The sequence below is a fragment of the Anopheles merus genome, chromosome 3R (assembly GCF_017562075.2).
Source record: "Anopheles merus strain MAF chromosome 3R, AmerM5.1, whole genome shotgun sequence".
In the NCBI taxonomy this organism is placed as follows: domain Eukaryota; kingdom Metazoa; phylum Arthropoda; class Insecta; order Diptera; family Culicidae; genus Anopheles; species Anopheles merus.
The window spans coordinates 46,889,114-46,906,351 of record NC_054084.1 but is presented as its reverse complement, the minus strand read 5'-3'; the positions used below and the strand labels follow the sequence as shown (position 1 = coordinate 46,906,351).

General features: G+C 40.1%; 3 protein-coding genes across 3 annotated transcripts; 1 reads left to right on the top strand and 2 right to left on the bottom strand.

Moving 5' to 3' along the window:
* Window positions 1–2,572: 2,572 nt before the first annotated feature.
* Window positions 2,573–6,749, bottom strand: LOC121595757. Its single transcript, XM_041919959.1, has 11 exons — window positions 6,617–6,749; window positions 6,402–6,556; window positions 6,165–6,316; window positions 5,713–6,089; window positions 5,498–5,650; window positions 4,954–5,409; window positions 4,049–4,206; window positions 3,803–3,954; window positions 3,365–3,741; window positions 3,141–3,293; window positions 2,573–3,072 (listed from the first exon to the last, which is right to left on the bottom strand). The coding sequence occupies exons 1-11, from the start codon at window positions 6,675–6,677 to the stop codon at window positions 2,636–2,638; spliced, it is 2,631 nt and encodes an 876-aa protein (XP_041775893.1). The 5' UTR covers window positions 6,678–6,749; the 3' UTR covers window positions 2,573–2,635.
* Window positions 6,750–7,694: 945 nt separating this feature from the next.
* On the bottom strand, window positions 7,695–15,813 carry LOC121597611 (protein single-minded-like). The gene is made up of 8 exons (XM_041923488.1): window positions 15,801–15,813; window positions 9,867–10,061; window positions 9,512–9,778; window positions 9,099–9,226; window positions 8,816–9,021; window positions 8,638–8,744; window positions 8,403–8,550; window positions 7,695–8,311 (listed from the first exon to the last, which is right to left on the bottom strand). The coding sequence occupies exons 1-8, from the start codon at window positions 15,811–15,813 to the stop codon at window positions 7,768–7,770; spliced, it is 1,608 nt and encodes a 535-aa protein (XP_041779422.1). The 3' UTR covers window positions 7,695–7,767.
* On the top strand, window positions 13,409–15,709 carry LOC121597612 (neuronal acetylcholine receptor subunit non-alpha-3-like). The gene is made up of 8 exons (XM_041923489.1): window positions 13,409–13,552; window positions 13,727–13,884; window positions 13,973–14,017; window positions 14,156–14,265; window positions 14,331–14,716; window positions 14,776–14,928; window positions 15,012–15,205; window positions 15,293–15,709. Exons 1-8 carry the CDS (start codon window positions 13,468–13,470, stop codon window positions 15,458–15,460), a joined length of 1,299 nt encoding a protein of 432 aa, XP_041779423.1. The 5' UTR covers window positions 13,409–13,467; the 3' UTR covers window positions 15,461–15,709.
* Window positions 15,814–17,238: the final 1,425 nt, after the last annotated feature.

Sequence of the window (17,238 nt, the reverse complement as noted above, 5' to 3'; positions counted from 1 at the left end):
CAGACCTATTAGAAGCATATTTATTTTATTTATCAGAAACTTTTTACTATCAGAAGCAGAAAACATTTTCCTTTTTAACATGTGCAATATTTTTACCTTAGTTAGAAGCGCAGAACGCTGCGATACATGCCCAGAGCTCAAAACAATATCATTTCATCATCGTTGACCCAAAGCGTTGGATCGCATGCATTGAACGCTACGCACGAGTTGGGTAAAGCGAAAATCCGTTACAAGAGATGCCTCACGCAAACTACATGCACATATGACATTAAAAGGCTCCGAAACCGATCTCAACACAACGGTTCGTAGCCGTAGAAATAAACAAGAAAAATTGGCTGACACCAAGCACGCTCTTTTTATCTGTTGAGGTTTCATTCAAGAATCGATTCCGATGTCGATGTGTGCGTTTTTTAATTTGGCCTGTGTCTATGTTATCACGCAAAAACTAAGAACTCGTGCCCCGGCTAACCTTTGGGGCCCCAGTTAAAATTGTGGACTGGACGAAGTGATGGTGGAAAGGCAAGCTGTTGAAGGGTTTGGGTCAAATTTGGAAGGGTCGACGGAAAGGAAATATCGAGATCGCGTAAAATTTTAACTAATTAAGCTGTCGGCAGCGGTAGGCAATGTCCGGCCCGCCACAATAAGCAGTCAGGCCCGAGAAAACATTTGCGCGATTTAGAAAGATAGGAAGATCCTATTAATTAAAAATTAACTGAACATATTTTAATATGACAATTCCTATCGTTAATCTCTTCCAAATTTGATCACCATAACATGGATTGTCGGAACAATCAATATGGTCAAATTTGAGGAGAAATTAGAAAATAGAAATGAATAATTCCATAAAAACCTGACTGTTGATTTTACGAGAACAATGGTTACACACTATTGCTTTTTAAGGATGCAACGATTTTCTAGGAGCTTTTTTTTTAAGAAATGCGCTATCAATTTGTCTGACCTGGCTTTAATTGTCCGTGGCCTCATAATAGTACTGAACGATTATAAGTATGTCTCGATAATTTTTCAGCTGTTAAGGTTTTTGAACTATCTTTCGATATTTCCTGAAAAAAATTGCAACATGGAAGGAAGGGTACATTAAGAAGCGATATTGCGATTTTGCTTGATTCTTTGGAACTTTTTATGACTTTTGCACACTATGCTGCTGACTCTTAATTGAAAAATCTTTACAATCAATTTTAGTAATTGTAAGTTAATTAAATGAATTTGAAACTTGCTTGGATGATATATTATTTTAAGAAAAACAACAATATAACCAATTGCATTCTTTAATATCATAAACCAGTTATTTTGTGTATTAACTGTAATAATATAATGAAGTATGTGTAAAAAAAATGCATTCTCCTGGCCCTCAACGCTCGATCATTTAGAAAGCAGCTGATCTAAAGCAGTGGCCTCGAACCTGTGGTCCCCGGATCAATTGAGACAAACATACTGCAATACAGGGTATTTCCAGTTTCTTTCGAATGAAAATATTGTTTTCCCGCGTGCAAGAAGTTATCGCTCTGACCGATTGAAAATGAAGTGGCTGTAATTCGAAGCAAGACGGTACTTCAGTATTCATTGTAAAGGTAAACACCAACGTAAAAGCAAAATTTTGTTTTCATGCTATGCTCACGATGACGATTTTTAATCAAATCGTCCGTACCATGAAACACGAGCTGGAAACTGTAAAGTAGGAAAGCAAATATCGTTTAGAACCATCGTTCTTGTCAATAAAAGACAAACGTAACTGGCTTAGCGAAAACGATAACTTCGTCTAACGATCATCTATCGACTTCTCATTTAAGGAGTATACTTATGTCCTCCTACCCAAGGTAAGCCCTCTAAACTCCAATATCCTAAAGGTTTTTGTGATCACCTAGACGATCAAGTGTCGAAAGTCCGCTTCGAAACAGTATCTATAGTACCCAAAATTTGAACATACCACAAAGCCTTTCTGATATTACTGATTGTTTAGTCATTGATATCGATTAAAAATTGGCGAAAAAAAGTATTGAAATTGGGGTTTTTATTGATGCGCAGGGTGGCAGTCCATTCTGCTCATGTTCATCTCTGTTTCATAAAGTTTTATAGAGATGTGAACTGTATTTTGTCGAAACAAGTTTGTTGATTTGGTATGCGCTCACGGTTATCATGAAATTTCAGCAAGAACAGCAAAGTGGTGTGAAGATTTTTCTCAACGAAAACGTAAATCCCGCAAGCCGAATACGCACCTAAAATTTTATCGGGGTGTCTGTAAGCGGTTACCAAATCAAATTTTTGTTCATCACGAGCAAGCGGGCATCGCATTATGTTTTCTTTTGAGGCTGAGACTGACTTACATGTCGTTTTGACAGAATAAATAGCTGCATTTTCAGTAATTTGTTTTACTGATATTCAGTGAAACGACAAAACCATGTATTACTCAATAGCTTTCAATAAAAAATGTAACTGCAGCAAACTTGGAAAATTTGCAGTGTATGATTCGTACACCAATTCACCTCCCCTCTCCTCCCCCCCCCCCGTCGTTGGATTTGGTGAAGGGGCCCCGTCTACCATAACGCCTAGGGCCTCGGAGAGGCTTGACCCGTCACTGTCTTGCCCGACTGTCATCGTTTATTCGAAGAGATTAGGTTTACATGACTTCTTTTGGCAAAAGGCTGCAGATCATGAAGGCGTAACAAAGTAAGAAGGAAATAAACATAATTCTATCTAAAAATGCATTAACTAAACTACCCCGTTCGTGCTTAGCAATAGCTGGCGCTGTAACCGGCGCATCATTAGCTGGTGCATCGGATACTAGGTTCACAGTATCACCCTCAAAACTGTCCGTCCGCAGTTTCTTGGAATTGTCAGTATCTACATTTTCTTCATCGGTCGTAGCTGGTTGTTTTGCATCAACGGTATCATCTATTTGAAGCAATACACGACCCAACGTCGTAGAAGCTACCCTGCCGGCAAGCTTATCGACCAAGCGCTCTTCGCTATCAGCTTTCGGTGCCGTTTGTCGCAATATGATGGTAAAGGCTACCAGCAGAACGTTAATTATAAGAGAATCACGGAAGAAAAGTACTGAAAATGAAGAGTGGAATTGAATGAAATATTTTAAACGCAAAACATAATTAAAAAAATAATATTACGCATTCGGGGAACGTTCTCGCCGTGGTACGGTAGCCGCCAGTAGAGGTATTCCATGAAGGTGAAATGGCCCATACAAGTTGCACAGAGTATGTACAGTCGTTCGGCGCTGCCACTGTTCATCCACAGGACAGCCAAATCAATTATTATCAGCACTGAAAGGAGGAAGCGTTAGCATTTGTTACAAAAGACTGCTTCAATGCCCGCAAAGGGGCACTCCACCTACAGAATCCTGGCGTCAAAATAGCAGCATAAATAGCAACATGACGCTGCATCGTGAAGATATACTCCAACGATGGGTAGCTAGTATTGTCTGGTAGGAATATGTGAAGTTTCTTAACCGACTTGATCATCCATTCAGCATGGTGCACCTCAATGTCACGCGTGGATACGTTCGAGTTTTGGCTGATGTTGATTTGATTGACGTCTTGCAACCAGGAGCCGAGGAACATTGTGCACTTTAGGCTGTCGAATGGCCAGCTGACCGTATCGCTTACGCAAAGAGCTTCATACTGGCACGGAGAAACACAAAGGACCACTCCAGTTTGCTTTACTTCACAGGGATGAGTTCCACAGGCGTTAGCACCGTTGCCACTTTTTATACTATTGGGCACAATGCAATGTGTTAGTCCAAATATTCTACTGTATTGATACAGCGACTTACTTATGAAAGGCAACAAACGTTGGACGCCATAGATCGTCGGAATCGATCACTACCTTGTCTAGGCTATACTCTGCTCTATCCCAGTTTAAGTACTCATCCTTCCACGAAGAGCTCATCCACACATTCAGATAGAGCGTCGCTTTTCCCTCGCTCTTAGACGTTGCCCAATTGCAATAGAACGATAGAAATTGAATAATAGTATGATTCGATTGTGAAATGCCCGCAGACATACTACATGTAACTTACCACATCGTAATTTTGAACATGCATTGACATTGTAACGTTTACTGCAGTATTGTGGTTCTTTACGGGTCGTTCACTTTTGTCGTAATTGCATAGCAGCTTTTGGAGTAATTCGCTTTCCTTGTTTGCAGTATTAACAGGAGCATCACAATCGATTGTGGCTATAGTTTTCAACAATACAAGTTATTATTACAAAACAATTTATGTTTTTTTTTAAATATATATTTGCTTTAAAATGATAGCTCATACCACCATTTTCGATTGCTTGCCATGTAAATAACATTATGGAAATAATTTTTATGGAATACATGGTAAAATTTGAAACTCAAACTGTTGCTACCGTATTTGAACAAACGGATAACACGATCCGATGCGTTTCGAGCTACGGTAAATAGAATACTAAAGCTTCATTATCGGGCTGTTGACGAATAATGTGGTAAAGCTATTGCCGTGCATTTGACACACAATAATACGCCCACTTGTTACAACAGTGATAATTTCATTTGAAAAAAAAGCTAAGAAGAAAAATGCTGTTACATGAACACTTACTTTATTTGTGTGGTTCAAGTTTTTTTCTTTTAATATTTCATTTACAGCATTAAGGTCTGAATCGTTTTTTTAATGTATTTTGCTATTAGTAGCTACCATGAAATTGTTGGTTTAAATGTTTTAAATTATTTATTTATTAAGTTTAATAAAATCTAAGTTAAGCCGGTCTCGTGGTACAGTCGTCAACTCGTACGACTTAACATCATGCTCGTCATGAGTTCAAGTCCCTATTGAATGGTTCTGTTGTGTTCCGTGAACTTGCATAATAAATATTTTATTTTACCTTATTTTAAGGAAAGACATAAACGTATGGAAATGACAAAGCGCAATGTGTTGTATTTATTGTTTTCTTTACAGGCTTGTAAGATTGTTCTGGTACAAACTTGCCACCATTAATGTTTTTTTTGGGTACAAATTGATAATCATGATAACGTAACAAACAAAACAGCACACAAGCATTGATCGATCTATAAAAATAATATTTAAATTTTGCTGGTATTTCTCTGTTTCCGTGTCAACGGAGCCATTGCCATTTATGCGATCAATGACTAGATTGATCGTATCGCCATTACCATTTCCTGCGTGATTGTAGTGTTCCTTGCCTTCTGCATTTTCCTCGCGTAGAAGTGTTCTCTTTGAGCCAATGAAATGTCCTCTTAGCAGCAACACACGCCCCAAACTAGTTGAAGCTACTCTGAAGGCCCATCTGTCTATTAGTCGCTCCGGACTGTGGGGCTTTGGGTTGGTATATTTCAAAATGATCGTAAGAATTACAGTGAAAACGTTGATAAATAGCGAATCTCGGTAGAAAAGCACTGCAAATGAAGTTGAAAGAAAGTTGGGGAAATTTTCGTTAAATTGTCATGCAGCAAACGATATTAAAAGAAGGGTCGATTGATTTACGCATTTTCGGAACATCTTGGGTTTGGTACGACTGGTGCCAGAACAGGAACTCCATAAAGGTGAAATGACCAATGCAGGTTACATACAGAATGTATAGACGCTCGGAGCTACTGTAGTCCAGCCAAAGTACTAACCAACTTAAAACGACAAGCACTGAGTCGAAAACAAATCAATATAAATTGAAGGGCAGTCTGATCGTATTGATCTTCACTTACAAAATCCCGGCGTTAAAATAGCCGTATATAAACCCATATGGCGTTCGAACTTGAACACATATACCACACTGGGATAGGTGTCGTCATCGGAATGATTGGAGTTTTCCTTTTCAGCCGACAGTAATTTCCAAGCGTAATGATGTTGAGTAACATAACTTGTTGATACGTTCGACGCTCCAGTCATGTTTAATTCAGTCTTATATTGCAACCAGCTGCTGAAATACAGCCTGCAGTCCATGACATCAAACGGCCAATCGATGTTCGTACTCGTGCAGTGTGTCTCATAGGTACATGGAGATATGCACGAAACTTCACCAGTATGTTTCAGCTCGCATTTATGATCGTTACATGATCGGTCCATCGTGTTCAGTTGCTTCCTAAACATTATACCGGCAAGCGAACCAATACGTTGCAATCCTTCATGTATACCTCATTCCACGTATACTACTTACTTGCTGTACGAAGTGATCATTGGACGCCATATCTCACTTTCATCGACGTTTAGCATGTCTATGCCATAATCCGCTCTGTCCCAGGTCAGAAACTCGTCGTTCCAGCTAACTGATAACCAATTGGAGATATGCAATGAAGGGTCATATTCGTACTAACGAAGCATAATAAACACACATAATAATATTAACAAAAACTGATGAGTTTTGTGAACACTACATCATATACTACTATCTTACCACGGCGTAACTTTTCATGTAAATCGATATAGAAACATTGGTGGCAGTTTCGTGGTGCTCTACAGGGCGTTGTGATTTGTCATAATCGGTGCAAAATAACTGCTTCTGTAGTCTACCCTCTATGGAGGACTGTTCTGCATCGCAATTGAATGCGACTTACAAAAGAATTGAAAAATTAGACCATAAACATACTTGTATATCGTACACATACTTACCTGCACAATGTATTTGAAAAATCGTTAGAAAAGCGGTTAGATAAACTATGACTCTAAACATGCCTAGAAAGTTCCTTTTAACCTAAGGGGAACAATATTTTACTGAAAAACTAGCAACTATCTGGTTGATGATGATACGCCGCGAATGTGTTCTTGGCAGATGCTTCGCTCTATATATAATAAGTATATCTCAAACGCCCACTAACAGTTTGGCCTTTGAATGTACGCAGTTTGTGATGGTCGTAAGATAAATACGTATTTATCAGTATAATTATATGCAAGTGCAAATCTCTAACTTGTTCTATTTCTTGGAAACTTTCTACGTATCTATCGGAGCTGTTCGGTCATGTCTAGGGCCACGAATTCCGTGAAAGTAAAATTGATTATTCCGAACTATTTAAACCAGTGGCGATGCAAAGTAAGCAATTGCGGGGGGCCCCGTCGATGGGCGGCCCCGTATAACTTTATTCCAGTATCTATAACAGTAGATAAAATATGGCACTGTATTAGCAAGAAGGGCCCCATGGGTGATGGACCATGGAGCCCTATGGGCTAAACGAACCCTGAGCAACTCCCCCCCCCCGTAGCAATAAAGTTTAAGTTTAAGAGCTAAGAAGGCCGGGTGCCGTACAAAGGACCATGTACAATCATGTACAGAGGACCTCAGCTATTCTTACTGCTTAGGGCCCCCGACACTTTAAACTCGCAACTGATTTAAACCATTGGATATACAAGAATATACTAAAATAAAATACCTCCTTGAATTACACAATAATAAACTGAAAAAAGATTATCTTTCTGACAAATGTAAGGTTAGCATGTAAAAAGCATGTAAAAAGTATTTAGGAAAAATAATTTCATGCATCTTCTACATGAATTATTTATTATTTTTAGTACAATCGTTTTAGTACAATCGTAGTTTTCTTAAAGCAATTCAATAAATGATGTGTTAAAAAATATGTTTAACATTAAAAACACAGTTCGAATAATATTTCTACATTATTTTTTCTAAACTTAAATGATCGTTACTGATCACTTCTTCTCAAAATAAAGAAACAGAAGCAGCAGGAAGATCGCACTGGCGTGTGGTCGTTTTCATCATCACTGGATTAATATGAATACTCTCATCGAAATGTCTCTTCTCGTTCCAACTACGTTGTGTCCGAGCCGCTCGTACTAACAGAGCAGGAGCGCAAAATTAAATCCCGATCCGGGGGATGCGTCTCGTACGTTGAGTACAGCTGCTCGTAAAAAGGATCCAGAAACTCGCCCGAAGTGAAGGACTGTGCGTCCTCGAACGGGTAGCTGAGTTGTGTCTGAGTTGTAAACTGTGACGACTGATCGTAGCACAAATCGTTGGGCAGAAAGGAATCATCATTTCCACTACCGTTCAGCTCAGCGATCGTAGTACTTTCGCTCGATTCGAGCGTATGATGAAACTTGAGGAAATTGTCAATCTCTTTGCAGGGCTCAATACTGGGGTCTAATGGTTCGGGTGGTAGATTAAATGGAAGAGATTCCTCATGGGTGGACAGCTGCTGATTCCCGTTGAAAGCCTTCGCCGACATACGTTCTTCAGATGCAGCTGAATGGTGATGAGTTGTTGGCGTGGAATTAAACATTTCAAAACTCGATCGTAGCGATGATTTAGCGCCCTGACTTTCGTTCAGCTGAAGATTTTGCGCTTCAAAATCACTGAAAGTTAAAGTAATTGCAGTGATAATTAGCTATAAATATCGTAACTTTTTACGTTTCCAACGCAATAGGAAAAAGGATGAATTCCTACCTTAGAACATAGTTGACGCTAACGATACAGTGCGGTCGCGAAGAGCGCGTGTTGTGTACAATCGTGGCATGTGATTGCACCCATCGCCATCCTCCTGCTTTGGTGAGAAAGCGATAGTACATGGTAGTGGCTTGACCTTTTTGTAAAACTGCAAAAAAGAAAAGAATGGAAATGTTGTTGGAATTAACTGCATGCGATGGATTTACTCCAATTATACACCCTTTCCAATACTTACGCGTCTGATGGGTTTGTCTTACATGGACAACGTCCGAGGCGTGGATGTACTGGTATAGCGTGTTTTCGATTAGATCCTGGGGCTCGTATCCTGTGAGTTGTGAAACTCTGCCGAGGAAAAAATAAACTATCTAATAAGAACCTTTCGTTGCTATCATTGCTTTTCCTACGCTACTCACTTTGCATCCAGAAAAATCAGTTTCATATCCAAACTTGCGCGGAACATGAACATGTTTTGTTGCAATTTTACTTCCGTGGCCGCTGACGGAGACAGCGAGTGACCAACGGCTACTAGGCCGAGATTTTGCACACAGCAGTACCCGGGTGTGTTGAGTGATTCGTGGGGAAAGACACGCGCTTTTAAGTAGCCAGAACAGTGAATAACCTACACCAGGAATTAGAGGTAACAGCGTTGCTTTAGCGTTGTTTTTATATTCGAATCGACGACACACAACTCCTTACCTTATAACCGGATGAGGTGAGTCCGGCATTACGTTTTGCCAAAACGCATCGCATTCGCAGGAAGAAGTTGCGCTCCATGTCGACAACGTACGATCGCTGCTGTTGGCTATAGCTGTGCCGATGGTTCGGTTGATGATGATTCTGCTGGCATTGTATTTGCGTGGATTCGCACTTTACAGCTTGCGGTATAGAAGGCACATAGTACTGGTGCTGTTGCTGCTGCTGCTGCTGCTGCTGTTGGCAAGAGGCAAGTGTAACAGGTGCCTCGGAAGAAGCTTCATTGTAAACAGAGTCCGTGACTGACGACCCAACTTGAAATGTCCCAGTCCAAGGAGTTCCAAGTGAGTTTGTTGGATTCGGGGTCGCAGAACTTGTGGGAAGATTGTGTGGCGCACTGCACGCCAAAGGATGATGTGGTTGCTGTAGCGCTAAAATCGATGCCATTTCTTCCTGATCGTACGCATGAATGTACTCATATATCGAGTTGCCAGTAAGCTCCACCTGGCTGAGCCCAAGATGCACGGATGCTGTTTCGGAGATGTACGTGATCTTTCCGTCGGGCGCAACGACAAAAATGAAACCATCCAGTGTCTGTAGCAGATGTGAACCGAGCTCCTTGATGTTCCCGGTACGGCCATTCGGCTGATGGTTGCGGTCTGTCCCCCATGCTGTCCCTAGTCCTGGGGTAAACAAAAACATAGCTATCTTCTGTCATAACATTGCTTTGGTTGATATCATGACCCTTTTTCCCACTAGTCGCCCACATACCTTCGGGGAAGATTTGTCGCATTTTCAGGTACGAGGTGGTGAGGCGTATGATTGACGCTTTATCGAGCTGGGATGTGATGGCACTGGGTAGGGGCAACAGTTTGGCAAGCTCCAAAAATTCCACATTTTCTTTCTCTCGCCGCGAACGGGCCGCATTTTTGCTTTTTTCCTTCATGGCACAACGGGTGGACAGACCTGGTGGCAGGGTGGTGAAGAACAAGGGTCCAATTAAAATGTCGTTTGGATAGAAAATGCAACGAGACAAACGGTAATGCTTGAGACAGTTACACTACACCTGAATGGATATGGTTTGGCTAGAACGCGTTAAGAATGGCACCGATTAGACAACAATTATTCATTGCATTTAACCTCAGTAACAAAGCAAGGCAACGAACAATGGAACCGCGCAGTGAACTTGCTTTTTTAACACCAACAGCCCTCCATTTTTCTTGTGAGCTTCCGTCAATTCACACTTCTCGATCGATCCTGCTCTTTGCCGTGCGTGCCGTCCTTTTTCTACCCATTCCCGTCCCAATAACGCTCCGCCGTCGATCGATCGATGCGTCTATTTCTTTCTAATGCTTACCACACACCTCGCCTATACACCTACGTTTAGCATTCTCTTTCGCTCCCTCTCCTAGCATTTCCTGCGGTATTCTGTCAAACTAAACCGATTGTGGTGTAAATCGTTACGCACAGACGTTACGTGCCCATGGCGGGTCTCGTTCAAATTAGAAGGGCCTCCCAAAACTTACCCAATATGTTCTGATTGGCATCCGCGCACGGCTTCCGTAGGACTTTCATCTTGCAGCAGCACCCGCCGGACCCGTCCGATGCAGTAAGCGCGTGTTAATGAAGAACGCAAATGCTACCTACACTCTGGCAACGATCCTTCCTGTATGTCCTGAGCGCACCCGCACGATCGACTGGTGGAAGCGTGTGTGTTGGGAAAATACTGCAATCACTGCACCAACCGTATCGTTGCACCTTGCTCGTCCAATAGCTCAACTGTAATTGCATTTTGCGATTGTTTGACGGCAACAACAGGCCACAGGTCTCGGGGTGGCCTGGGATGGGTATTGCAGGTGAAAATGCAACACGATCGGTGTCGGTTGTAAAATATGGGCGGTGCGTACGGTACAGGAGGAAAGGAAAACAGAAAAACAGCGATGGACGAAAAGGAAATGGAAACTGTTTGCCTTCCCATCATGCATTGTGCACATTTTGGCAGTGCTTTTTTGGGCGTATTTATGCAAACATGCAATAGTTGACTGTACAAATGCTTCAGCAATCAAATTGATCGGTATTGAGAAATGACTGTGATCGGATTATAAAATACCTACAACAACTTCCCAGGTAAGCCTTCTTAGGAGAGCTGTTTGATAAAAATCAACGACTAATCTCATGGCAGTACAATAAAACAAAACACTAACGGTACTTGGATAGTTGTGTCCGAAGCGTAAGCAGCTTGTCACCATGTGTTCACCATATTTCAAGAGGTATTAACGCTCAACCATACCAAACAACCGCCGAGACAGGTAGTGGCGGTGTGGCACCATCTTATGCCTCGCAGGTTGCCTCCGTCAGGATGCTACTTTGCATAAAAATGTTTGTCTCTACACTGCAACTCGTCGGGGAATGTGTGTGACCGAGGCTGAGGAAACGTGAGAATTTGCTGCTCCACAGCACCGAGCCGTTTCGGGAAAATCCTTACCGAAGTTCATTCATTCCCACGCTTATGCCTATCATCAACGCCATGAACCGGGACCGTTCGAAATTTCCCACCCTTCGAACGTGCTCGGTATCGGTGCCGTACCTGATTTTATTACACCGCACTAAAACACTCGTTAGGGCCTTTCCACTCGGTAAACAGAGATAACCTTTGCACGAACAGCAGGCAATTTGGCCACTGCGGTGGCGTTGCAGAATTGGTAACGTTGTTCGGATGTTAATGCAAACGCAGTAGTAGGTCAGACTATTTGGAAGGGTTTTAGTACATCGTGTAATTTGTATAAGAAGAAACAGAGTATTTTGCTAAATGCGTTTCTGGCGGTTAAAGTTATTTAGTTTAGATTGAATTGTATTAACAAAAAGGATAATCTTTCAACAATCGCCTCTGTGTACACCGTTTATGATCTTAAAAAACCGTATAAATGTAATAAAATGATTGTGTTGCAATGTAAATTACGCATTCACTTCTAAATTACATTGTTGGATTACATATATTGTAGAATTAATTGAGGATACAGTCTGTTCCCGAGTTACGCGGTTTGTGCGTTCCCGAGGCATCCGCATAAGTCGAATTTCGAGATTTTCTGTGAAATGACATTTGATTACTCTATTTTTTTTATTCAATTTAGTATTTGTATAAACTTAATCATTTGTTTTATACGATTCGTGCAAAACATTATGATATTTTTAGATTTTAAGTGGATTAAATTAATCAGTAAAAATGAAATGAATACTGCATTGGAAATTCTTGAAGCTAATTGCACTGATTTGACATTTGATGTGTCAAATCAAGAAAACCGCGAATCTCCGAATCCGCATATCAATGTTAATCGTCGATCTTCCAGATGATTATGGAAATATAGAAGACATTTCCCTTACTATAATCATTGCAGAACATAAGGATCAAAGGGTGGAATTCATACTCTCCAGAAATTAGGAATACGTTGCATTAGCATATGGGTTTACAGCTAGTTTTGTTCCGTAAATGATCAATTTCTGCTGTTAAACTACATCACTACTTTATCTCCCAGATTTTAAGAATAATGTTTTTAATGTTCTAACTGCCCTGATTTCCGAAATAGTTGAAACAATCAGCATTTGTTGAAAATACTTTAAACGCATTCGTTATTATTTTACAATATAAATTAAATTGCGGTTCAAATCATTGTTTTTTTTTGTTGGTTGATCTGGTTTTCCTTTGTTCTGGTGTGTTCATGTTAATTACTGACTTCCCGGTCGACAATTCTATTATATCCTTATATACAAATATCATAGGGATAGCTTTGAAGCGAAGATTATTCTTAGTACTTAATAATTTTTTTTTATTTAAAAGCAATTTAAAAGCCCTGAGACTATTTGTTATGTTATCAAAACATAATTACAAGATTGCCTAAGTGGTTACATAATTTAAAGATAATAATTAATAATTAAAGTTCAAAATCACTTTCTGTAAAAAATAATATGATAATATTCCAAGTTTGATTGATTAAAACCATATAGGTTTCAAATTTTTAGCTGTCACATTTATGTTTCAGTTCGTTGTGGCAAAAAAAACCCTAATTAACACCACTGCGTATCGTTGAATTAAACAAAACTTTGTTTATTTTCATTCGTAATTTTGAGAATGCTCCCTACACTCTTCGGACGTGGTGTTATGCTTGCCTCGGAAAAAGATAACAAACGAAACATCCGGTAGGAGGATTTGCCATGTTGACGCCTACCGAAACCGCTAATCCTAATCAGCTTGAACGAAAATTCGAGTGCGACCGTCGGATGTGTCAGCCCTGGCTGCACAAGCCATGTCAGCAAGACAGTCACCAGTCAGTACCGCACCAACCGGCCGATCAATCGATCATACTCGTTCGCTACGATGTTTGGTCGGTGTCTCACTGGATTCAGGATCGCTTGCCTGCTGGGATGGATAACATTATTGCTAAATCACGTACTACCGGCAGGTATTACACAGTCTACTCTGTGGCATTCTTCGTAGTGCCGTGTACCTTTCACGTGCGTGTTCGTACGTGACATTTCCGCTTACTGCTAGTGTATATCCTACAGTGCTAACGATCAAAGGGTCCGTTGTTTTACTTTGCTCTCTTTCTGGCATGAATACCCTTGGAAACGGGCAGCATCGCTCGAGTGCAACAGCAAGCGATTGGAAAACAGGGAAAATCAGCTTAAAGACACGCTCCTCTGCAAAGGCTACCGTACGAACGTGCGACCAAAAAAGGATCACACCCAGACAGTCAACGTTACCGTGGCCTACTACGTGCTAACGTATGAATTTGTACGCAACAGCTCTTTCGACCTCAAAAATCGCTGTTTGATGCCTTTTCTTTTTTATACCAACATTTTCCATTCTCCCTTTCTTGCAGGAGGAATCGGATAACCTACTGCAGTTGGGCGTGTGGATGGAGCTGGTAAGCAGTAGGCGGTTATCCTGATCGTGCACTGTCCAAGATCACGTATTTGCAATTTGGCATCCTCTTTGCCTGATGAATGATTTATAGTTTTGGTAACATTTTTTTTTCATTTCCGTGGATTTCCCATTTCCACAGCAATGGACGGACGAATATCTGCGTTGGAATAGCACCGAATGGAGTGGCATAGAAAGGCTGGCGATCGGATCGGAGGAGATCTGGATGCCCGATTTTCGGCACTTTTCTTCGTACGTGAAGTTTATTCGTTGCGAGATATTTTGAATAGCAATGTTCAGTTTCGGTCATTTTGCAGCTACTACAATCCAGAGGATCTAAACGAGTGTGCCAACCCGAAGTGCTCCGTTGCACCAAACGGTACAATAGTTTGTTTACCCGTTTGTGGCATGAACGCTAAATGTGATGCTGACTATTCACGCTGGCCGTTCGATGTGCACCGGTGCAATTTGTGGTACGGGACGTGGGCCAACTCGATGGACGAGGTCGATGTGCATATATTGGATGTGTGTTTAGGCAGAAATCCAGAATTTAAAAGCCCAAAATGGAATGTTATTTCCCTTGCTACGGGCCGATCGGTCGTGCAAAGTTCCGATAACTATATGTACAATGTACTGAACGTTGAGGTGATGTTAGTGAGGCGAGCCAGCTATGAATATGTGGCCATTGTTGGTCCAATATTGGGTAGGTCCATCAGTCGGTGTTGTAACGCTCGTGCGTATAACGTAGAATTTTTCTCCCAGTTCTAGCATTATTTAACGTGTACATCGTTTGGTTACGGTCGATCAGTTTCGAGAGGAAAGTGTTGCTTGGTTTGTCTATTTTCTCTCACTTTAGCTACCTAAAGCAGCTTGAATGGGCTCTTCCTTACAATCGCGATACGCTTCCAGATTGCAGTAAGAGTTTGATATTTATTAACAAATCAATAGTCTTCAACGGTCAACCACATTCACATATCATACCACCCGTTGTATTTCAGTGATATTTATGCTGTGTTCAACTGTGTTTACTGTTTTGTTGCTGATCTTTACCCTGCTAAACTGTTGGATTCGTACGCGTCTCAGACGAGAATCTACGACGGGATCGTTCATTGATCGCATTACAGGATCATTTTCTCAGAGTCGCGTGGCTGAGCTAATACTATCTGCAGATTACCTTGAGTTGAGTTACAAGGTACGGTGTTTTTCAGCAAACATTTCAGCGTTATTTGGTGGTTATTTAATCAGCTTGTTTAATTATGTTTAACACTTCTCAACACAGGTGACACAAGAGGAGAAAGAAAACTTCTGGGCAAGGCTGGGTAAGCTGATCGATCGTGCTTTGGCGATAGTTTGTGTGATTGTTTACATTTTCCTCGTATGGTTGTTCATCCCCTTCAACCATGAGCTGGATGAACTATCTGGCGTGAATTGTGTCATATCTGCATAAACGATATCTGTCTGTTCATTTGATCGTTGAGAAATAAAAACAACAGAGGATTTACCATAGGACAATTGCTTTAACATTTCATTTGACACATTTTCATGTTATTATAAAATAAACACTGGAAACATTTTTTTTATTTCATGATATTGTTCACGTTTATTACTCAAACCAATATTAAAAAATTATGAAGAAAATAGATGGAGTTACTTGTTAGTTCTAAATATAAATTAGAAACACGTTCAAGAACAAATAAAAAAACAAATTGGCTCACTACTGAACTGAAGGAACAATAATTATTTGAATATGTTGAACGATCTCAAACATTTTCCAGCCTAGACTAAACATTTAAATGCCATTCAATATAATATCTTTTTGAGCATCAACTTTGTTGCAAGGGAAGACCATCATTCATTGCCTTGATGATACACTGGACAAATATGGACAACGCTTGAGGTCACTATTTAAACATTTTTTTATTAACAAAGAGGGCCATTAGGCTATTCAGACTACATCTATGTAATCAATCAAAATAGTATGTAATGTAAATGTATGTAAATAGTATTATTGCCGGTAATAATTTCATATAACTGAAGAATATAATATTACAGTCAACTCTCTCTTATTTGAGAGGCGATGGGACTGTCGAATAAGAGGGGTTTTCAAATTACAGAGGTTGAAAGTGAATGAAAGGTCCATACAAACTAGAAAGAAACAGAACATTTAGTATGCAGCCTTAACTGTTGCTATAGGAAACAGCGAACAGAATCGCCAATTTGAGCATACATCTTTCAATAACCATGGCAACACCATACACAAATAAGAGGGATACAGATTTCAGAGGTTTTCCAAATTAGAGGGACAAAAATGTACTGAAAATCAAGGGACTGTGAAAAATGTTCAAATAAGAGAGGTTTCTCAAATTTGAGAGGTGTCAAATAAGAGAGGGTTCACTGTATATAGAAACATAGCTGTATCGGATTGTTTTTTCGTGTATATATAAAAAAATTGAATTAAATATATCTTGTTAAATCTCGTTCTAATCCAACATCTTAACTTTTTTATTCTTCATTATCTGGATTTATTGTTGAACTCACTATGTAGAACTCACTGAATTTTCTTCGTTGACACTTAAACGCCTATTTAAAATAGAGTACATATTTCTTTTAATTTAAATAAGCAATGCCAAAATCAAGATATCAAAGAGAATAAGCCTGGGTGAACAAATAAAAGTTTACTAATAGCACACGTCATATAGTAAAAATCCAATGCAGCTGTACCATCAATTTATTGTGTCACTGTATACAGTCTTTCCCCGAGTTACGCGTATAATGCGTCCCGGAGACATTCGCGTAAGTCGAATATCACGTTTAACAGCCTCAAAATCTCTCTATAAAAATAAAGAATACAAAAGTTTAACAGCCTAAATATACTTGATTAATAATTGATTTTTGATTGAATCTAGTTCATTTATGTAATTTATTACTTCTTCTTCTATTTGGCGTAACATCTTACGAGGACATGCCGGCCTGTACAGGCTTTCGAGACTTAATTCATTACCACGCAGCCGGATAATAAGTCAGTCAATCCTTGCTACGAGGGGACGGTCCATTCTAGGCTTGAACCCATAACGGGCATGTTATTGAGTCGTTTGAGTTGACGACTGTACCATGGGACCATGCCCCAATTTATTACTTATTTAATGCAATTTGTGTAGAAAATTTGATTATTTCTGTCTTTTTTCTGATTTTTTTATCAATAAACCATATTTTTTTCATTTGAAA